This window comes from Triturus cristatus, chromosome 2_2 (assembly GCF_964204655.1).
Source record: "Triturus cristatus chromosome 2_2, aTriCri1.1, whole genome shotgun sequence".
NCBI classification, from domain to species: domain Eukaryota; kingdom Metazoa; phylum Chordata; class Amphibia; order Caudata; family Salamandridae; genus Triturus; species Triturus cristatus.
The window spans coordinates 581,331,911-581,355,534 of record NC_140582.1 but is presented as its reverse complement, the minus strand read 5'-3'; the positions used below and the strand labels follow the sequence as shown (position 1 = coordinate 581,355,534).

The 23,624-nt window shown below is 43.8% G+C and overlaps 1 protein-coding gene across 31 annotated transcripts in view; it reads right to left on the bottom strand.

Annotated features, from left to right (window-relative positions):
* Positions 1–23,624, bottom strand: part of RAPGEF2 (Rap guanine nucleotide exchange factor 2) — a 960,874-nt gene that overhangs the window by 155,485 nt on the left and 781,765 nt on the right. For all 31 annotated transcript variants that reach the window (XM_085641742.1, XM_085641743.1, XM_085641745.1 and 28 more), the window contains one exon: positions 2,951–3,128. In XM_085641742.1, the coding sequence (XP_085497868.1) occupies positions 2,951–3,128 (178 nt within the window). The remainder of the gene's footprint in view (positions 1–2,950; positions 3,129–23,624) is intronic.

The window sequence follows — 23,624 nt, the reverse complement described above, 5'->3', positions numbered from 1 at the left end:
AAGGGCAAGGCGTAAAAGGGACATAACTGGATAAGCATTCACGTGGACAGTAACGTGTATCATGCAAAGGCAGGGTACGGGTTAGAACATACCTTAGAGGGAAAGCTCGGGTACAGCATGGTGTTTGTAAGAGCAGAACAAAGGATACACTGTGATGGATGCACCCGGGTTGTGCAGGTAATTACCACGGCAGAAGAGGACACCAAAGAGAGGACAGGTCACAGGATGAAGAGGGAGCAGAACGGGGCACACACTGAGCAAGATCGTGGGGGCACGTGAAAAGACAGGGTGCGAAACACAAGGCACTGGACTGAGAGCACAACGGAACCAGGATGGCTCGTAAGAGATGGTAGGGTTTTGGGACACCAATGCACCGAGTTGAAGGCACCAGAGGCCCCCAGCTTGATGCCGAAACGTAAAAAAAATTAAATGGATCCAAAACAAACATGCCCGCGAGACATGTGCATTAAATTATCGCGCCCGTGTCTGGGCACGATAATTGAAACCACATGGCAGCGGTGCTCGTAACAGACACCAATAGGCCATGGACGGAGCAATGCACCCGCCTTTGGCCAATTGCGTGCTGTCTTTTATAAAAAGACGCACGCAAAGGCCAATAGCCTCTGCCAAAAGGAAAAGCACACGCACAAGCGTGTGTAATTCCTAGGTCCGTTTCTAAAACCCCCTACAAGAGGTCTCTCGCTGCGCGAGCAGTGCTGCGCACTGCAAGGCTAGGCGCGAGACCTAAAAACGGCATTATCTTTAAGGTTTTAATGTATGACTATCACAGGTTTTAAGAGGCCTTCTGATGACGAGAAAAAAATGGTTATCTTCGCCTAGTCCTACAGCCCCAAAAATAAGGATTGCATAATGTACATAATGTATGAAGTTGCTACGTTGGGTTTTAGGGTTATTGTTCCATCATTCACTGGATGGTCATGAGAATGACTTGCAGACCAAGTGGCAGCTTACAATGATCTTTAACAAATGGGTCAGAATAGTAACCCTGAGGCTCTTCAATGTTTCACCACTTGCCCCTCAAGGTGGGCTCATGTGATGTTGATGTTCAATAAAGAATGTATTCTTCCACTCTTCTCAACTAGGAATAAAAAAAAAACCTTGATTAAATAAACTGCAGTGTAAATTTTGAGAAATCTGAATGGCTCAATGACTTACGTATGCCTTTAGGACAATGCATGTCATTAACAATGCAGTCGATTGAACGTGCTGAATACTTTTAAGATAAGAGGCTGCTTTTAAAGGCATCATTTTCATTTGAAACTACCGGTATGACGTTATCCTAACGAATCACCCATCTGCAGCATGGTTGCTCAAGAGATAAGAACCGAGGAAAAGTGAGCATGCAAAGCAAGCCGTTACTTTGCTGATAATGGCGAGACGACATGAGAATCAATGCGTGGTTGCTGTGCACTGCATTCAAATTCAACAGGGCAGTGAATTCTGACATAAGAGCAATACTGTTGACTTATAGCACCTACTTTTTCACATGCTAAAAAGCTACAAAATCACATGAGTGAAAGGGGCATAAGCTTTGCACAAGTAACTAGGCCAACAATGACCAAATATCTCCTACTGATCTTTTAGTAAAGGTTTCTGTGGCATGTATCTCCTACCAATTGTAGCTATTATTGTAAAAAAGTCGGCACATAGAAGATGGCCACATGAATGATTTTCTACTGCCTCCTGTCGGCCATTAATGAAGGTCCTCCTATTGCTTAAAAGAAGAGTAATTTACCTCTAACAATTGGTAGCCCCATATAAGCAGCCAACTGACCTACCACCACGAAGAACTCAAATAACCTTTGTGAACTTAAACATTTCAAATACAGAAATTGAATAGCATTTCTACTAAGCGAGTTACACAAAAGATTATTTGATGCCAATCATGGACATCAAGAGGAGTCAAACACACAACAAAACGAAAAAGTGGTTGTATGAGCGTGCGATGCTACCAGGTATAACATGTACTTGCAGCAGTGGGGTATTTTCTGCCTCACCAGTTTTCCAGGAAGAGACTGCCCTGCTGAACTTAAGAAAAATCAGAAACACGGCAGGTGAAAACTATAAGAAGTTAAATTGATTTTCTCTGCCCATTTTCCAACTAACTGAAACATCCGTAGATCCCACTTTTCAGCCGTTTTGCTCTTCTGTGTATATCACAATATTTTCAAAATCCAGTAGTTTTCTTGCATGTCAAACATTCTGCACCAGGAGCAGCAGCTATGAATTCTATTGACTGCGCAGTGCCTAGAATCATACTAATTGCTTAATTATTGCCCAGTGGTCTCGGTCATCTTCAGGGTTAAGTTCTTTAATCCTTCATTCCCTTACTCGATACTTGCCTACAATATTCTCCATGTGCCTCACTAACTGGATAATAAAATCAGTACCAGCTAGGACAGGGCTTCCAACTACAAAACTATATTTATAGCAATATGTACTTTATATTTTTTATTAGCATTCTAAAAATGATTGGCTTGCCTAATGTCTAGAGAACTTGGACTCTGTCTCCCAATGACTGCCAGCTCCAATTGCCCTGCTTTGCAGGCACAGTGTGAAGAGACCCACCGACCTGTCGCTGGCGGGGTGACAGCTTTTGCTAGGAAGGAACAGCTTTTCTAACTGGTAAAATGGTAGATACACAGGGAGGTACATAATTGAGAAAATGTGCATTATAAACATGCAGGACAAGACGAAGCACTGGCGGAAAGCAGGGAGGCGTATCATTTTTTGGCAAATACTGGTGGATGCTCTGAAATCATTATTCAGTTTGGGCCAAGTGAGAAATGAAGCCTTTGTTGCTCAAGACACCTCAACAGATTGCTTCACAGTTAACTTTAGGTTTGCTACATACATTCTTAGTGCAGTCTCTACAAATCAGTCCAGTGCACAGGGGAATTACTATTGCATCATCCTGGGCTCAACTTACCAATGTCATCATCTGTCCTGTCGATGGGGTCCTTCTCCAAGCAATCCCGGACTATGTCTCTGCTCATCAGGGGATCCGACGATCGCTCGATGTCCTCTTCATCGTCGTCATCCTCAGAGTCCACTGCTGTCTCTGGCAGCCCGCTGAGGTCCATATCACCGGCCTCACTTTCAGTGGCCTGTGAATTAACACCCATATCACTCATCATGAAACAAAATAATGCCATCTTTTGGATATAATGAAATGATGACACAGAGTTGGTACATAGTTTTATGAAATGTGGTGGTCTTAATGAAATGTCACAGTTATCAGATACCAACATAGTTACTGCTTCATCTATGGTGTCAAACATGAAACAAGGCTTATTAAAGTGGAGCAACTGTGCAATGTCTGCAAGCAGGTACAATAGCTGTGTTGTACATGAGTACCATTACTACAGTTCTGAAAACAACTGACAGCTAAATAACTCTTTTGAACGCTACAACAAAAAATTTGAGAAAGATGGATTTTAAAGTCATCTGTATAGGTTTTACATAGGTAAGATATCCCTAAAACTTGCAGAGCAGAACAAACGGAAATTAATGAGCATTACACAGTCAATGTACAGGGTAGATGAGCAAATCTAATCTGCCTTTGATGACAAGGAACAGTAATTACTGACGAGACTGGAGGTACCTACGTATCACCAAGGGGTGAATGGACGCAAATCAAATAAATCACGGTCACAATTTCCATATGACCAATCGCAGCTTTTTTATGCAGGGAAGTAGTTGCTCAACCAGGATAATTTCAAGGAAGTGCAACCAACTAATAACAATGTTCTTAAGATCACCCTCCTCCTTTGGACGACACAATAAGCTAGTGTTTAGTGTATCTACAGCATGCAGTTAACTCTCTTGCGTCCTTAGTCTGACTGTGCAGCTGGTGCCAATTTTCTACACAGCAGCTTAGGCAGCAAGAACTGAAAGAGGTGTGAAAAGAAGTGGAGGCTTCTCAAGGCACCAGCTGTAGTGTGAAAGCCTTTTAAAAGAACATACTTTTTCAGAGCATGATGGAGTGCTGAATAGGCAGGTCAAGGTTTTTAACTTGGACTCCCCACATTGTAACATCACTATTAATTCACTTTCAATATGCCCGCAGAACCATATACTTAACAGAAACGCAGGCAGCATTTTCTAGCGTCAACTAAATGGAATAGAAAAAATAAAAAACACTGGCAAAGTCAACAGCTATTGCCTTAGGGATCTATTATCTTTGTCAGTGGTGTTTAGCCATGCTGCAAGAAATCAACAGGGTGGGAGAGTGTATGAACCGAGCACAATATGAGGATAAGGGGTGAGCAGAAGCACATGGGCAACAGAGTGCAACAGGAGAGCAGGGGAAGAGAAGAACACGAGGGAGACAGCTGAAAAACACATGAACTACCATGGAGTGCTTAAAAAATAAAACGTGAAAGCATAGAAGCCAGGCAATCAAAAGAGATGGTAAAGAGGCTTTGCATCGTGGAGGGACAAATGCAAGACTGACAAGCTGGAACACAAACAAGAGGCAGGCAAATGAGTGACAGGAAAGGCAAACAGTGGGAAGCAATGGACGGCCTTCAAGCCCCTTTATGTTCTTGGTAAGCCTTCAAAATATCTCAGAATACACAGTGCATGTGCTGTTTAGTAGGCCAAACCTAAACCTGCACTTGCAAAGTCAATCTGGAATGAAGACAACGAGTTTCTCACTGACTGTCGTGTGAGGTGGTCTTGGCATGGACCCCTGCCAAAAGATTTCGGCCAAAGGTGATCTGAGAGCATCATGTTGAGAGAATGGGGCAGCATGGGTGGTAGGTCTTGAAATGGCATTCACCAACGAGAAATGGAAGCACCTGGACCATGTACGCTTTTAGGCAGCATATCGCTGAGAAACGGGAAAGCAAAGGGATGCTGATTCCAGTTCCCAGGGTGGAAAGTGACAGCACAGTGCACAGCATGACAAGTGCAGGCCAGGAGCTGCTCTCCAAGAAAGGGCAACAAAGATGTTTCCCACCCCTGCCACACTGCTCTGCAAAACAAGACAGACCCAACGAGGAAAGAAAGGTGAAGCAAGGTGAAAATGGAAAGAAAGTTGGGGAAACAGACTGACATGTAATGATGGGGAAGGGAGGACCGATCAAATGAGAAAAAAGAGAGATAGAACAGAGGGGACAGAGTGCAAAGACAGGCACTGAAGGAACGGGGCTGGTAGATGTGGGAAGAGAGACACCAACCAGGAAACAATGATGGTTAAAACTGGAGAAAGAGGATGAGCCTGAAGCACAGCTAGCAGTACACAATTAGGGAATTCAACACATTGAGGAAGGAATATGTGCACGCCCTTTGAGTTCTAGAAGTCAAAAGCTATATATAAACACAAAAGGAAAAATAGTTTCAGGTGTCAACAGTAGAAGGGTGCAAGTCATCGAATGAAAACTAAAATGATGAAAGAAAAATACTAGAGTCTGGACAAACACAAGGACAGAGATGATAGCCAACAAATTGGAGCAGGGAGCTAAAAGACCAGAAAGCCATTGAAACCAGAGCAAGGCACAGGACTAAAGCCATCTCAAGGTATGTGTTAATGCGTTGAAAACAACAGGTCTTTCAGACAGCTAACATTATCTGCAGTGAGACCTAATTATACTAGTACATGGCATTATGCAGCACAACAGAAAAAGGTTGAATTTGCTACCTTGCAGAGGAGCATGATATCCAAAGGACATCTGCTATACGTTAAACAAATTATGAGGGGATATGCAGTAATTATTAGGAACAAGTAAAAATGTCCTTTAGTATGTGTCACAGAAAAATCACCTTTATCAGGCTCTATAAACATGTCCATTGCCACGGTCAAGTAATCAGTTTTCCCTCGACAGGGAATCATGAAATTATCCATCATTTTTTTTTCCCATTCTTGTGTTTGTCCCTCAAAAGCAAAGGGGATAGAATTTCACATCATCACATAGAAAGGCAGGAATCAATCAATCAATCAGTTAATTTGTAAAGCGCACTACTTACCCGTATGGGTTTCAAGGCGCTGCGGGGTGGGTGGGGGGGTGCTACTGTTCGAAAAGCCAGGTCTTGAGTTGTCTCCTGAAGGTCAGCAGGTCTTCGGTTTGTCGTAAGTAGAGGGGGAGGGTGCTGGTGTTCTAGGTCTTGGCGGCGCAGTGGGAGAAGGACCTGCCTCCGCAGGTGGTTCTACGGATGCGCGGGACCGTGGCCAGGGCGTGGTCAGCAGAGCGGAGTTTCCTGTTGGGTACGTAGAAGGAGAGTCGACTGTTGAGATAGGCTGGGCCGGTATTGTAAATTGCCTTGTGTGCGTGGATCAGGAGTTTGAAGGAGATTCTTCTGTCGACAGGGAGCCAGTGCAGGTTCCTCAGGTGGGGAGTGATGTGGTCGAGGCGCGGGACGTTGAGGATCAGGCGTGCAGAGGCGTTCTGGATTCTTTGTGATGAGCTTGGACGAGGCTCCGGCGTAGAGGGCGTTTCCGTAGTCGAGTCTGATGCTGACTAGGGCCTGGGTGACTGTTTTCCTTGTGTTTGTCGGGATCCATCTGTAGATCTTGCGGAGGGTGTTGAAGCAGTTAGAGGAGACTGCGTTGACTTGTTTGGTCATGGTGACTTTTGAGTCGAGGATGACTCCCAGGTTGCGTGCGTGGTCGGTAGGGGCCGGGGGGGTCCCCAGTGATGCGGGCCACCATGAGTCGTCCCATGCTGAGGGGTTGGACCCGAGGATGAGGATCTCCGTCTTGTCGGAGTTCAGCTTAAGTCGGCTTTCCTTCATCCAGTCGGCGACTGCCTTCATTCCCTGGTGGAGGTTGGATTTGGCGGCGAGAGGGTCCTTGGTGAGGGAGAGGATCAGCTGCGTGTCGTCGGTGTAGGAGATTATGTTGAGGTCGTGCTGTCGGGCAATGCATGCTAGTGGTACCATGTAGACGTTGAGCAGCGTTGGGCTGAGGGAGGATCCCTGTGGGACGCCACAGATGATCTCAGAGGCCTCGGACCGGAATGGGGGGAGGCGGACTCTGAGTTCTGCCGGAGAGGAAGGAGGTGGTCCAGTCCAAGGCCTTCTCCCGGATCCCAGCGTCTTGGAGGCGCGTGTGTAGTGTGTGGTGGCAGACTGTGTCGAAGGCGGCGGAGAGATCCAGGAGGATGAGGGCCGCCGTCTCGTCGTTGTCTAGAAGGATCCTGATGTCGTCTGTGGCGGCGATGAGGGCGGTCTCGGTGCTGTGGTTGCTGCGGAATCCTGATTGGGAGGGGTCCAGGATGTTGTTGTCTTCGAGGTGACGGGTGAGCTGGATGTTAACTATCTTTTCGATGACCTTTGCTGGGAACGGAAGCAGGGAGATGGGCCAGAAGTTCTTGAGGTCGCTCGGATCCGCCTTGGGTTTCTTCAGTAGGGCGTTGAGCTCTGCGTGCTTCCAGTTCTCAGGGAAGGTAGCGGTCTCGAAGGAGAGGTTGATGTTGCGTAGGTGGGGTGCGATGGAATTGCTGGCTTTGTTGAAGATGTGGTGTGGGAGAGTGTCGGACGGGGATCCGGAGTGGATTGTGCCCATGGTCTTGATTGTGTCCTCGATGCTCACGTTGGCCCAGGTTGTCAGGGAGTCGCGGACGGTGGGGTGCGGTGGGTCCAGTGCGACGAGGCCCGCAGGGTTTGTCCAGGGTTTGAAACTGTCATGGATGTCGGTGATTTTTCGGTGAAAGAAGGTGGCGAGGGAGTCGCACAGAGCTTGCGATGGCGGGATGTCGTTGGCGCTGGAGCTGGGGTTGGAGAGTTCCTTCACGATGTTGAAGAGCTCCTTGCTGTTGTGTGCATTGTTGTCAAGGCGTTCTGTGAAGGAGGTCCTTTTGGCGGTCCTGATGAGGTGGTGGTTGCGGATGGCGTCTCTGTGGGCAGCGCGGATGTCCGGTGTCTTGTCGCTGTGCAATATGTTCTCCAATTTCCGGCAGGTGCGCTTTGAGTCGAGGAGTTCCGGGGTGAACCAGCTGGCTCTTTTGCTGGTGTCTCTGTTGGTGGGTTTTTTCAGCGGGGCTACGGTGTTGGCGCAGTAGTTCATCCAGCGTTCGAGGGTGAGTGCACCATCATCGGGGTTGGTGGGGTTGATCGGAGGGTTGAGTGCGAGGCTTGTCTGTAGTTGTTCTTCAGTGACTTTGCCCCAGCAGCGGCGGGGGATCTGTAGGGTGCGGTGGTGTGTGACGGGTTTTCAGAAGGAGAAGTGGATGCAGTGGTGGTCTGTCCAGGTGAGTTCACCACACATTAGGAAAAAAAAAGTTGTGCAACCCAGCTGGAAAGCACGATTGTGAGAAATAGATCTCAGGATCATGAGCTCAGTTCTTGGCGACCAAGAGACATAAATCATCTCACCCAGGAAAGTAACATTTAAGCGCCCCTCCTTTTTGTGCATCAGCAGCACCCTGTCTCCACAGAGAGACAGAAGAACACGCCCAAAATACACAACACTAAACCTTGTTTTCACAACATCAGATAAAAGACCTCCCTGTGCACACTTCATGCTGTCCTTAGTGAGGTACGGTATTGGAGAGGTGTCAAAGGCAAGAGTATAACCAGGGATGAACACGGAGGCCTTCTGTTTGGGCGTGTTGCTTCAAGCGCATGGAACAAAGGTATACATTTATGGACATAGATAGATTACATTCTCTCAAGCTACCTCCACAACACTCAGTTGAAATGTACCTCAACATTACGTTTGTGACTCACCATGGGTTGGATTTCTCACCCCATCCACCCACCCCCACCCCCTAACAGAGATCGATTCATTCCTTCCAGTTGTCACTCTTTAGTAAGACAGACCGGACCCTCATAGCTCTATATAGAGACGGTGCAAGTATGTTATTACTTCTGCTCTTCTTATCAATTACTTTAGATATCTGTTTTCATCTAATGGTGGTAGAAAAGAGCAGGTAGCACTGGTGCCCAAACCGCCTAAATCAAAAAACACTTTATCATTACCATTTCCGAATGTACCCATTTTAAGCTTGAAATTTGCATACCTAGTGACGAATCTTGGCTAAAAGAAATCGTGCAACGGTAACAGATTACATTCTCTGGAAAAGAACTGACTGGGCTATTATGTAGAATGCAAAATGCTTTTATACCAGAAACAATTTATTGTCACTAGATTAATGTTAAGTGTTAAAGGAAATTACGAAATAACGTGCAGATTGTAAAATACACTCTGTTTGTGACTAATATCATTGTCTAGAATATCTTTACTATGCGATAACGCATATGTACTTACAGGTAGACCACAGGCCGACTCCACACCCTCCTTGGTAGTGTAACGAAACTTGAGGGTGCCCCCCTGCAAATTACATGCAGGGGAGGGGGGACATACTAGGGAACAAGTCTGAAGCTCTCTGGCCAGGGGCCTGCCAGTGCCAGCGGGGACCCCTAGAGTTCTGCCCCCTCCTCCGAACTATGGGATGTTTGTTAGGCCACTGCCCCTCCTGGCTCTGACCTCATCCAAACTGCCTTTCTAGGCCCCCCCATTGTTTGGGTTCCTGGAGAAATGTATTTCTATTTTGAGCAGTAGGCTAGAGGTATGAAACAATGGACACTAGGACTGGAGGGGAGGGCTCAGACTGGAAGTCAGAGGTGTAGACAAGTCATTATACTCTTTTCTTGCCAAGTTTTGTAAATGAGCCGACAGCGGCTTGATCAGGCACTTTTTAAAGGGGCAGGCCGTCCTGTGCATTTATGTTGAGCACTTCAAGGATGTCTGTACTACTGTACCTAATGCCCCAGAAGAAGGAAATGGTCAGCCTGGGTGTGCCCACATGGTGAACAATAGCAGTGTATGTACTGGCATGCTTGCAAAAACAAGCCCAGCTTTAGCGCAACATTAAGTTGTTTTCATTTTAGAACAAATACATCCTAATAGTTTCAAGATGCTAAAACAACGGGAAAATGTTTTATTATTTTATGGTTAGCTACTGGGTAACTTTGACTAAATGCAAGGCGCATGGTCCATTAGCTATACATTTAAAAGCAACGCTTCCCATTCACTTATCAAAGCTAAAAGTCATCTCTTGATCGTTTTATAACGAATGCAAATAAAGAGAGACTCTGACGGGATCCATAAACCGGAGGAAAAGCTGGTGGTCTGGCCTAGAATTGGAGAAAAATGGTATCTGGGAATATGGAACAAAAGAGGTATTGCAATTATAGAAAAAAATGCCATGCAATTATAGTAAAGACTCATCTTTGTACACTTATTTGCATTATTTGTGAAAAAGTGATAGACAGCCAGGCTGGTGTATTCCAACTGAAAACTGCATTGCTAAAGCCAAAGGGGCTGGCCAGTGTTTTTTTCCGATTGCACCAATAAGGACACACATGGCTCACAATTCCAGAATGTGTTTTCTAGGTCTGAGGGTGAAAGACGGGAAGATGAAATAGTGTGAGTGGAATGAAGAGATAGAGGGGGAGGAAAAGCGGGAGAGAAAAATAAATAAATGATCTCCCGTGGAGAGCTTAAAGAGAAAAAAAAGTCTCTCAGCAGAAGAATACTATCAGAACACAGTAGGAATTCAATTCCCCCAGAATAATAAGAGAAACTATGAGATAATACAATCATGACCTAGAGCAGGCCCAAAGCCCACTCTTAATAAATGTATGTACTGGAGACAGAAGGTCATGCCAACAGACAACTAAAACTATCTGTAGCAGAGACCTAAAAATTAGCTTTGAATCCAATGCTCAAAGCAGGGGTTTATTTGCTGCTTGCCTTGGGCCATCAGAAACACAAAGGAGGAAATGCAATGAGAATGATGCATCCCTGTCTACCCTGCCTTTCTCACTCCTTTACGGATCCCACAGAGGTGGAGGAAGGCAGATGTTCTGCTGCCACCAAACCGTCTCCTCTTATGCCAGAGGCATAAGGCAGGCCCCTGCAGGCACTAAGGCATAGGGGTGCCCCCACCCTTCACAGGGCCCCCCCTTCAACCGAAGATCTAGGATGGTGATGGAATCCATGTTGTGCATTGTTCCACTCCACCTGCATAGCTAATTCCTAGGATCTGCTTGAAAGAGGCAAATATAACCCGAAATTAGTGATAGCATAGCTTTAAAAAATAGAGGTATTTCAAATTCATGATTTTAAGATGTCAATTCGTACTGCCCAATGGGAAAAATAACATTATTGAAAGCAATTCATCTATAAAACTATATATTTGTAATTTGACCTTCATTTTAGCCAGACCCTTTCAGGATTGTGCAGCATGGGAAGGCAAATTTCGCAACAAAAAAAGCAAAATTCACAGCATTTATGGTGAGAGGTAGAAAAAGTGTCTGAACTAAAAATACAGCTCGGTCTTTGTTCTGCCAGTCCTGGAGACTGAGCTAAGTCACAACGTATGACCTGGCGCAGCAGTGGCATAGCAGTCTACATTTTCGAGGGCAGCGTCGAGAGCAAGGTAAGCTTTTTTTTATTATTGTAATTACCCTTGTCGTCATCTGGACAACTCCCCACCCTCCCACCCCCACTTTACCTGCACTGGGCGGAAAAAGCTCTGGCAGCATCACACCCCGGAATTGAAGGATGTCTATTGCCAGAGAGTGCAGATTTTAAGTGTGAAAACACTGCCATCTTTGGTATCTGACAAACTCCATTTGAGAGTTGCAGGGGACAAGTGGGGGAAGGGTGGAGTCGTTGTGGGGAGAGACACTGGTCACACAAGTGGTGGCAGGAGTGGGGGTCTTTGTGAGCAAAGGCACAGGACACGAGGGTGTGGGGAGGCAGATGAATGTCCTCGGGATGGAGGCATGGTGAGTTTCGGTCAGTTGAGTCACAGGAGGAAGAGAGGCACAGGTGGGTGGTGTAGTAGTCAAGGGGCAGTGTGCGGGTGGGCAGAGGAGACATGTAGGGAGCTGGATCGTAGGCTGTTAGCACAGGATGATGGCCCTGTGCACTTGTAACATTTGTTAACAGGCAGATGACAGAGGAATTTGAGCTTCTGCTGTCAGCTGGCCTGTTGCGCACCCTTCTTTTATTGGCTGAGGAGAATTTCAAAACGAATAAAAGGAGGATCATCTTCATTTTTTAATTTAAAAATGCTAATTTTTGCTGGCATTTTTAATATAAATCACAGGATTTTTACATAAATGCTATTTTCACGATTTTGCTTGCAGATTGCAAAATCTTGATCCTGTTTTTTATTGTGGGGTGGGGGGCTGGAGGGGTTTGGGGGTGATTTTAAAATTACTTAAGTGCTTTTTCTAGAGAATACATGTGGGTCGCTTGCAAAATAACACGCGATGGAACAACTGACCTGTGAGGGATGAAGAGCCACTTCCATGCAGTATCCATGCAAACTCATGAGAGGTCTCATCCACCAAGGTGTTTGCATACATACGGTGAACTTATCTGACCAAACACCTTCATTTACGATGCAAACTCATGTGCGGTACTCACAAAATGTGAATATACATTCGTAGATAGATGTGAGTAAATTTGCAGGGAAATGTATCCCAGCAAAACGTAAACAATGGATCATTATTTCTGAAAGGAGTAATACTGGCATACTTTGACAACATAGTAAGCATCACTAGCGCAATTAGATATCGTCGTGTCCCTTGACTTTTTTTTAGAGTTATGGATGATGTAATAAGTATCATATAATGTAGCGAACATTTACGATTTCCAATTGATTTTTGAAGCAAGCGTTTGATGCACAGTGGGAGGATGTATACAACATATCTAGGAACAGAAGTGCTTTCAGCGACAGTCAATCCATACAGCATAAAACGGCCAGTGAAAAAGGTCAGTCAAAAAGCTGGCCATCTCACGCTCACAATATTAAACAGCGTTTATGAACTAGCTCGACACTGACAGCTTCAATATTTCCCAAAATATCACAGATGGCGCATAAACAGAATTATTGCCCATTTTTCACTGGCTGGGATGAAATGATCTGCGCTTCACATCAACAGCCTTTTGTAGGTGTTTCTGCAGAAGTGCATTTGATGAACTGGTTCGATTTATCCCCTGGCAGCGTCCTGAAGAGTTCAGAATGACCTCAGAAATGCCTAGTTTTAACAGGGCACTGCGTTTAATCGATGTACATAGCCAGTCGCAGACACTGGTACGGCATACTAAGTGTTAGGATAAGACAAGGCAGCCCTGCGGCGTCCCTCTAACTGTTGAAAGTGGTAGTGGACTCTTCCATTTATAAAACACCGAAAATATATCCCACTGATTACACTGACTTGTGAGTAACCTTACAACTACTTTTGCTTTAATAGGGTCACACTGTCAGGGTTATTAAATGCTATATCATGGAGCTACAATACAATACAATACAACTGGAGGGTATGCAGGACGGGGTGTGGTGCATGAGTGTGTGAGGAGTGGGAGTGTGGGGTGGGTCCTGTGTCTCTCCCTCGACTCCACTCCCCGTGAGAAAGCCAGCAATAACTTATCTAGCAATAGGATGAAAGAATGACAATTCAATTTTAACACAAAAATTAATTACAAGCAAGAGTAAACTAGTTCCTAACCACTAAACATAATTATGTAACCAATGTTAATTTATCAACACGATAAATGAGGCAAATAGCAAAGAGGTGCCTTTATCTTATGATTTGATGACGCGTTTGTCTGCTACAATAAAACCTTTCAACATACTTCATTACCACAGTGGGCCTTCAGTGATTAATGTACATCCTTTGAATCACAAAATATATTTTAAATATTCAACCACAAGGAGGTAAGACGCCCTTTTTCTTTAAGTAACAAATTGCAAATCCATTGGATATTACAATTTTGTCGGTATTGCGATGACACCCAATTTAAAACGCTCACTGGAGATAATCACCTCCTGGATGATTTATAATCTGGATTACATCCGGTTGCAGCATGGAGCCGCCCAATCTTCAAATGATTGATCATGCTCTACTATGCATCCTGGACAATGTTGAACTAGTACCAGTTGTGTAAATCTATATATGTACTGATATTTATATAGCTCAGTCCTGTTGAGAAACGTTGGAGTGATAAAATAATTTGGGAAATTAGGAGGCAATACAAGATCATGCGCATCAATTTAATTATAGATTTACATTTCACACATTTACTATTGCATTTGCGAATTGCACAGAATCACACAATTTAAGTGAAGTGCTGAAGCTGGCATTAGAACCTCGGTCCTTAGGTGCCAAAGCCTGCAGCGCTGTCACTACACCACATGCTCTGCCTGTTGGTCCATCTTCACCTGTCCATTCTTTTTGATACCGTCAATCACAAAAGCCAAGCGGACACTGTAGAAGATCACGAGAACCGAGGTTACTGCTCTCAAATGCTTTATCTCCTACTTCAACAGATACAACTTCTCCCACTCCAACAATTACTACCCAAATGTTCTATTCTTGCCCAGCCCTCGTCAACGTTCAAATATGAAATCACTTGGAGCTCTGCACCATACCACCAGAATATCTCATCACAAATATGCTCACAGTACACAACTCTATCTGAAAGTCTTGTCTCCTAATAACCGCTCTCTCATAGCCTTTAATATCCTCCAGATATGGATGACCCTGCAACATCACAAACATAACCCTGTTAAAAACCAAACTTCCTTTAATCTCCCCCACAAATTCTACTCCTGTTCAATCCTGAGTAGATACTTTCAATCTCTTGAACTGCTCCCCACCCATTATAGGAGGCACATGGTCTCTTGAATTCTTTCTTGATTCAGTATTAGGCTTTCATCACCAATATCACCGAAAATACATCCTTTCAGTTAAGACTGCTCACAGGTCTAAATCTTTTCATCCCCAAAAAAAGAATAAAATGGCAGTTCAATCCGATTCTCCCCTAACTTGTTTATTGAGATTCCGTTATTCAATGGAATACTGAAAAAAACTATTTGCGTCTCGAAAAACTGCCCTCCTTGCTGCAACTTCTCTAGTATCACATCGGTTTCCTCAATCGCAACACTCCAATACTAATCTCACTTCACTGGCCCCTAAACGAAGCAAGGTACATGTTTAAAATGGCACGTGTGGTGCACAATAGTTTGCATCTCCTCACATCTTTGGCAAATCTAAAATATCTAGTGGCCTTCATGGTCTTTAAAGTTTGGGATTATCTCTCACTGAACCCCTTACAAGATCACATTGATTGTTTCTGCGTGCCTGCTGCAGTCCCAATGCTTCTGGACTGCTGGTCCACATAGCATAGTTGATATCAGACTATTGATTTCTGTATTCCTGCAGCTAGTACCACTGCTGAAGCACGGTCTGAATATCTGCTGCAGGCAGCATATCCAAAGTCAAACTGCTTCTATATCCCTACCTACACAAGATGGTACAACTCTTAGTTTGAAACGGCTTCAGCACACCTGGTCCGGTAAGTACTGCTGCCATCACATCCTCTAAGCAACAGTTGCAGCAAGGAATGCTACTTTTAGAGGCTTTTTGTACACCAGATGAAGGCACACCACATGGAGGCAGTACAGTTGTTCCACACTGTTCTGCACCTTTTGGACACAGCCCAGCAGCCATCACTGTTTCTGTACACCTCCTTAAGGTTGTACCGCAGTTTTTATTTTCTTTGTAGCTGGAGCGGAACTGCTGCTGTTATACCTTTGCTTACATCAAGTAAAATCATTATTGCTGCAGTTAATTAGCGGAACCCCGGCAGCAGCAAGTAATGCCACTTTTACGCCATCTGTACATAGTACAGCTAGTATTGCTTTTTTGCTAGGCAGGGAGTAATGCTGCCAGGCAGATGATGTATACTGCCATACTGTTTCTGCAACACTGTCCATGTTGTATACTGCTGGTACACAACCGTTGCCACCTGGCTCAGGTATTACTACTATTATTACTATTGTTAGATTGATTGTGTAGAGATGATGTAAATAGCAGTTCTGCTGACACACTGCCGCCTGCAAACCGGAGCAGGTGTACTTCTGCTGTTATTCTTCTGCATACCTTGTGCACAGCGCACTACTATGTTCTTGCCATTTCTATATAATTTTGCAGGAAGCACAGTTTCTTTAGCAGTTTCAGTAGATAGTACTGCTGACTCTACACTGTTGGTGTTCAAGCAGGTAATATTACCTGTCTTGCACTTTCCAAGTCACATTCTTGCTACCACACTTTTCTCTGTGCTAAGTGCCCTGACAGACCCATGTGCTTATCCAAAATAGTCCACATGTAACCACCATTTGTAATACAAAACTATATATTTCTTTTCAGAGTCAGTAAGCCCATAAACTTCATTTAAATGTCAGAGACTTAAATAAAAATGCACAAAATACATATGTACAATAAGATAACTGCAATAGAAAATGTAGATTTTTCACAGCCTGGTGGGCAGGAAATCTGGATTTTATTAAGGACAAGGAGGCCAAGATTATGCAAATCTCCTGTATTGCCACAGCTCAGCAATAACAATGAAGAGAATATAGAACTTCAAACAACATTCCAATACACTATATAGTCCATGAGCATGCAGCCATCTCCCTTTTTTGTCAAGTGCTGCAAACAAGAATTAAACTTAGAAGAAAAAACAAGACTTCAAACTTGTAATGGAATGAAAAAACTGGTTTCTTTAGCAATCCCCAGACGCCTTAATCTGGAAGAAAAAAGATACAATTAATCAAAAGTTAAAATCCCTAGGGAGGGTTTGTAAGAGGAGGGATAATCTTGGCCTCCGTGTTCTTAATAAAATACAGATTTTCTGCCCACCAGGCTGTGAAAAATCTAAATTTTATGGCATGACACAGAGGCCAACATTATGCAAGTTTAAAGTGAATTAAGTACATTGTCAATAACATTGCTGATTGGTCTAAAATAACATTGTTTAAACATGCTCTCATTTGACCAGTCGGCGGCTCTGAGGATATCCACCTAACATAAAGGCTTTAGAAGCAGCTGCGCCTCAGAGCGTGGGCACCAAAAATTGAAACATCAACACCACTCTCACTCATCACTTCTTTCACCCATCTAGCAAGCGTGGTAGAAGAAACTGCATTATGAGGGGATCTATGAGAAATCCACAGTTGAGTTCCAACTCCTCTCAGACTTACCGTCCTTCTTTTGTACTCTAAGACATTTTACAACACAGACTTTCATTAAGAGGAAAGAAAGGGTAGAAAATAGAGGAAGACATAGTTTTGGTTCTTTTCTCAAGGTAAAAACAAACTCCCCCAGGCAGGTAAGCCCTGTTAGTAACGTCAAACGCCTTAATATCGGAGGTTTGCCTGAAAGAGACCAAGCAAAGTAACACAGTAAGCTTATAGGAAATACGCTTGAGAGAGAGGTTAACATTCTCTCCACAAGAAGAAATAAGTTGTAATATGTTTCATAGGTCCCATAAGGCTGAATATTTTGGAGTTTTAGGATTAAGAACTCGCATGCTTCTCAATCTTTTTTGTTAAAAGGTTTTGTCCAACTGAGATACCATCAACTAAAGAATGTCCTGCAGCTATTGCTGACCTATAAACATTAACAGTTTTATAACTTAGGCCAGAAGCGAAGAGTTCTGATTGGAAGTTTACTATGTGTACTAAATCAGTTGAAATGGTATTGTACTGTCATTGAAGACACCAGCAAACCCATTTTTTGCAAGCCAATCGATATGCCTTCCTTGTTCCGGATGCCCAAGACTCGGATATGAGTTGGAAAGCATCTGGCGGAAGGCCAGGGATTTGCCATTGTCGCCTGAAATCTTCCAGGCCGTCAGAACCAATAGACCTTGCTCTATGAGAAGATGTGATGCGCCCTGAGGACCCAGGAGTAGTTGCCCGAAAGGTGGTATTAGAATTGCGAAGTCCACGGCCATCTCCAAGATGACAGGAAGCCATGCCTGAGACCTCTAAAGGGGGGTTACCACCACCATGCTCTGAAGGTACCGGCGAGTGTGTAAAAGAAGACGTGGAAGCATGACAAACGGCGGGAAGACATATGCTGCTTGAGGGTCTGGCTTCCAGCTGAAAAAAAAATAATCATCTGAGTGTTCATTCGGTCTGCGAAAAGATCTGTCCCGAAGGGACCCCATTTAACTTGGATTATCATGTAAATCTCTCTGTTTAACTTACAGTTGCTGGAATCCCTGAAATTTCTGGAGAACCAGTCCGCTACACTATTGTTCAAACCAGGGATGTGTTCACTGTGACGGACAGTCCCCTGTTCAAACAATAGCCCCAGAAGGCTTTCGCTATTTCGGTAAGACCCTTTGAATGTGATCCCCCGAACTGGTTGACTTATTTCACAAATTCTATTTTGTAACCCTTGACAGTTTCTAGAACCCACGGGTCTTGAGTCACCAATGTCCAGTTCCCAGAGAAAAGGGCTAGTCTCCCTCCCACCTTTATAGGGGTATCTAAATGCTCTTTCAATATTCCTACTATCGGAGAATCCTCTGCTGTTTCTTCTCTCGCCTCGAAATGATCTTTCCCATTTCTTTGTCTTTGAGGGAAGAAAGACTGGTTTCCATAGAAGGATGATTGCTGGAAATTTGAGGTAGACTGGCCAAGGCGGGGGAACCGCTCCGCATTCTCCCAGCCCTTCCAAAAATTTAGTCTTGGAAGACTTTCTTAATGTCACGCTGCGACTTTTGAATCAAACTAAAGGCACCAACATACTTGCCATGTCACGAATGAAATCTTCTTCAAAGAAGAGCCCTTGTGAGGTGGCTCCTCCCTCCTTGTTTGCCAATTCAATTAGTTTAAGGTCAATCTCGAGGAGTACGCTCTTTCTGCTTTCATTAAAAATGGCAGTGTTTGCATTACCAAGGAGGCAGATGGTTCGTTGGTCCCACTCACACAGTTCTTTGGGGTCAATAGGTGTGCCATCAATATAGGCACTTTCAGCTAAGTAAAAAAAAATAGGTTAGAGGTCCAATGGTGTCGAGAAGACGGTCTTGAGAAGACCGTAGGCTCTTGTCAATCCCTTTTCTAGGGTCTTTGGCACCCTTTGCTATGAAAGCAACGACCTTAGGGTGAAGTTCAGGGGTCATTGCAATTTTGTCTGGAAGAGATAGGCGGGGGCAATCAGACCTCAGTCTGGATCTCACTTCTTTTGGAATCTCCCTTCTCAGCCAAAAACTGATATAGTCGGCTACATGTTGGGAGGGTAGCCATTCAGGAAAGAGGGAATGTTTGATTAAAAGGGGGTCAAACATATCGTCCCCGAAGGGGTCAGTAATGTCCATTTTTGAGCCTGAGGCCTTGCTTGCCTCCTCAGAGTTTGCCAAAGTTTCCTCTCCAGTGTCTTCAATGTCCGTGTCAAAACCTGATGAGCATGAGAGGTTTATCTCTGCTTCATCTGGATCATCACCGTCAATGTGTATAGGGAGCTCGGGGCCTGTTTGCTACCCTTGTGTGATGCCCAGGGCCTCGTTCTGGTCACCGCCTGAGAAGCGTGAGTGAGCTGCCTTTCCTGTTTTCTTGGTCTTTTTAGCACTCTTAACAGGTTGTTCTGGTGCAGCTCTTTTCTTTTGGGCCTCAACTGCCCCTTCTTTTGCACAAAACGTGTGCACACTGCTAGTAGAGGTCCATGCCCTTGACAAAGATTCAATTTTTTTAGTAATGGTCTCATTAAGTGTGTCCATAACTTTGTCCATGGCCTTAGTGACCAAAGACTCAATCTTGCCTTCCAGGTTGAGTTCAGGATTAAGGGACATTATGGGAAAAAGGTAATAAAAAAAAATATTAAAATTATATAAAAATTATAATAAAATTGTATTCCCTTTTTCTCTTCTCTTGAGGGTTGTTAAATATTACTCTGTCTTTTATCTCTCCCTTTTTTTGTGGATGTTCCAGGTGTTATTTGAAATAAAAACGAGGTTTAACCTGAAGAGGTTGTTAGGAGCGTAAATGAAAAAGGCCTTCCAATTTTTAGAAAAAAGATGAGCGCGTGCCGGTGCTATTACTGTGTGCAAAGGAGAGTTAGCGATGTAACAGCTGCAACTGCCAGAGTGTTGCTGGCTGTAACTAGGCAACCAAGCAAGTCTTCAGCGTGTGTGGCGGCACCTAAAGGTCTTTCCTTCAATTCCTTCTCCCTTCCACGGCACACACATGAGAAGCATACCGCGGTGGGAGAGGAGAGGATAATCGTGGAGAAGTCGACCGAGGAGGGCGACCGGTGGATCCCATAAGCCAAATAAAAAAAGGCGCAAGAGCCGGTAGTCTCAAGAGAAGAAAAATGGTGAGGTAGGATGTCGCATTTCCGTATGTCTGGCTCGCGCTGAGAGCGCTGCCAGACAACGGGAATGCGAGACACATTTAAACAATGCGAGGGGGAAAAGACGAGTTAAATTCACTCCGTGATCGGAGACAGGCCTTGGGAGCGCACCACGCTTAAACTATGAAACAGGATACCGGAGGGTAATAAGCCTCAGGCTAAAGCGACAAAGAAGTCAAAGGTTATAGACAAAAAATACAAAGAGAAAGGAATAATTCTCAATGAGAAGTAAGGGTATGGAAAGCTAAACGCATGGTAGGGCCAGTAGGACCCAGTCATGCGATATGTAAATAAATATAAATGATCAGATATACATAGACGCAATAAAATGCACTAATCAAATGAGGGTACTTATCTTGTGAGCAGCAGCAACAAAGAAGAAAGAAAAGGCCTGCATGCTCATGGACTATATAGTGTATTGGAATGTTGTTTGAAGTTCTATATTCTCTTCATTGTTACTGCTGAGCTGTGGCAATAAAGGATATTTGCATAATGTTGGCCTCTGTGTCATGCCATAAAATACATAGAAACAGTTAAAAAGCATTGCTTTCCGGCCATGAAATGCTAAATTAAAAAATCTCCCTACCTAAAACAATCCTCCACATCGTTTAATCACTGTAAGAAAGAAAGGGTAGCTCTACAGTTTGTAATTTACAAAAAATAGGTGTTAAAAAGTGTTTAGAACAAAAGTCTATAAAACTGCAGAAGAAAATAAAGTGCAATAAGGACTGTGTTGACTCATTGTCACATGGACAAGTACACATACTGGGTTGTTAATTGTATTGCCCTAAGGGGAAACAAACCGGGTGAATAACAGTGCCTCCTCTATAACGAAACAAGAATTTGCAATGCAATAGGTCTTGCATTACTGATAGTTTGAGGTATTGTTGTTGCATTTATAGAAGGTCTAATATAAATGTGAGATGTGTAGGTGCAGTACCACAAGCTGCGCCTAGATGTCCCTAGTGAGCATCATAAACTTTGAAGATATGGTAAATCCACCCTACCCATAATACATTGCATGGAAGACAGTACCACAGTACATCAATATATACAATTAATAGCTTTGAAAGGTGACAAAAGAATTATTATTTTAATTCTGGATTAGGTTGTACTCTATGTGGAGCTGATGAAGGGAAATTTATAGATGGGCTAATATAAATGTGAGATGTTCTAGCGAGTAAAGTAATCGCTGCTAACCTTGTTTAGGACCAAGTGAGTGTCCTGTCTTAAGGCCTGTAAGAAAATAGTGCCTTGAGGTTGTAGTTAAAAGCTAGAGCGTAACAACACATGTAATAGGGGGTGTCCTCACGGGAGGTTACAAAAAGAGACAGGGAGTTACTAAGGAGGGACTACAAAGCCTAATAACCAATGAAAAGCCACCATTTACAAAGGACAGGGACAGGAGTAAATTAAAACGATGTGCGGGAAGTCGGCTGAGATTTATTCACATATCCTGAATACAGCATGCCTCGAAGAGACAGCGCAAACGCTGCCTAGACGAGATCTAAAAAAAAAAAAGACTTTCCCCATTTACTAGGTGCAACAGACAAATATTGCTCCAGTCCAATACGTTTTAAGATGAACATAGAACCTAATAGTAACTTTGAACATTTTATCTTTTTCGCTAGTTAGACAACATCTTTCCATTAATAACTGTTTGACAAGCGTTCTATTGTCTGCACAAACAGTAGTTGGAGTCCAAGAGGGAAGTCAGCTGTTGTAATTTGCTTGTTTGTCTAATATGTATGTCTTAGAACTTTGTAGTTGTCCTGGCGACAGAATGTGGATCTCATGGTTCTGAATGAGATGGGCATTCTGGCAAAGGAGACACTGGAGAGATGACCTGTTAAAGGAACCTGTCGGTGGTTAAAGATATTAAAGCTTCTTGTGAACTATCACCTCAACCAGGATTTATTATTGGCGACGAGTTGCTTGATTGGGGACAAGCTACAACCACCGATTCCCCTTGCGAACACATATTTGATGGACTCTATGGATTTAAGGTTTTAACCTACGAAGCTACGTTCAGCTACTGGATTGGATTTACACTGGATTTACTGCTCATCGCAAGGATATTACAGCGACTTCCAAAATCGGATATTATTTGGAATTTGTTTCATGGACTTTGTGGACATACGATAAGTAACCGTTGTTCACTTACTCGTTTTGAAAGCTTCGCGAGCACCAACATATGCTGCTGACTCCATGGCAACGATTTTCACGCGGCTTGTTCAAGAACGCCTGGATCGTGTTGAGTTGTGACATGGTGATACTGACGCTCGCGTTACGTTGCGCACTGCGTCATAAAGTGTGGCGGCCATCTTAGATTGGGCTATGTTGATGCATAGCGTCAGTAAACGTGGCGGCCATTTTGGATTGGGTTACTAATTTTACATCGCGTTTTGCCATAGTTAAGCGATTTTCTTGGTTTTTACATCAAAAATTGGCATCTCGTTAGTGAAGAACACTCAAGGTGAGACAATTGATTTGATTTTTGTTGGGGAACATTTTAAATACTTGATAAAATATGGCAACCTCCACCAGCATGTCTCAACCTAGAGCATTTTTATCAGACAAGGGGGAACCGCTTCTTCCTTGGAAAAGATGGAGAAATCTATTTGACTCTTATCTAGTAGCCATTGGGGGAGAAAAATTTTCTGCTGTACGAAAGCAAGCAATACTATTGCATAATTTAGGTGTTGAAGGCAGAAACACTTATGACAGCATGGATCCTCTAACTATTGGTAGTGGGGACGGAGAACCATCAGATGTTTATGAAATGTCCATGACAATGTTAGAACAATATTTTGGTCCACGTATTAATGTGGTTTTGGAACGTCATAGGTTCTTCACAAGGGTTCAGGGTCCTACTGAAAAAGTTGGAACTTACGTTGCTTCTTTAAAAACATTAGCACGTACGTGTGACTTTGGGGAATTGTCGGATTCCTTGGTAAGGGATCAACTCGTCAGATGCACCAATAGTTCAAGGGTACAAGGGAAGTTGTTGTCTAAAAACCCCTCACTAGCTGAAGCAATCGCAATTGTGGAAGGGGTGGAAAATACGTCCTCGTGGGTGAAGGAGATCAGGAAAGACAAGGAGGACATTGACCAAACTCATAGTGAGAATGTGAAGAGAGCCTAAGGAAGCATACACTATGTCGGGGTGTGATGAGGAGTGATTTTTCTGATAGCATTGCCAAAGTGTCATCAGGATCAAAGAATAAAGGTACCTTCAAGAACACTCATACACATACCGCAAGTAATAGAGAAAAGGATACTCAAGTGCGGAATGAACGTGATCCTCGTCAACAGCGTGTTTTTGATAGGGAGGTGAAAAATAGCAATGATGTTAAGAGAGTACGCTGTTACAGATGTGCAAGTTTTTCGCATTCTTCAAATTTTCCTAACTGTTATGCCAGAGACTCAGTATGTTTAAA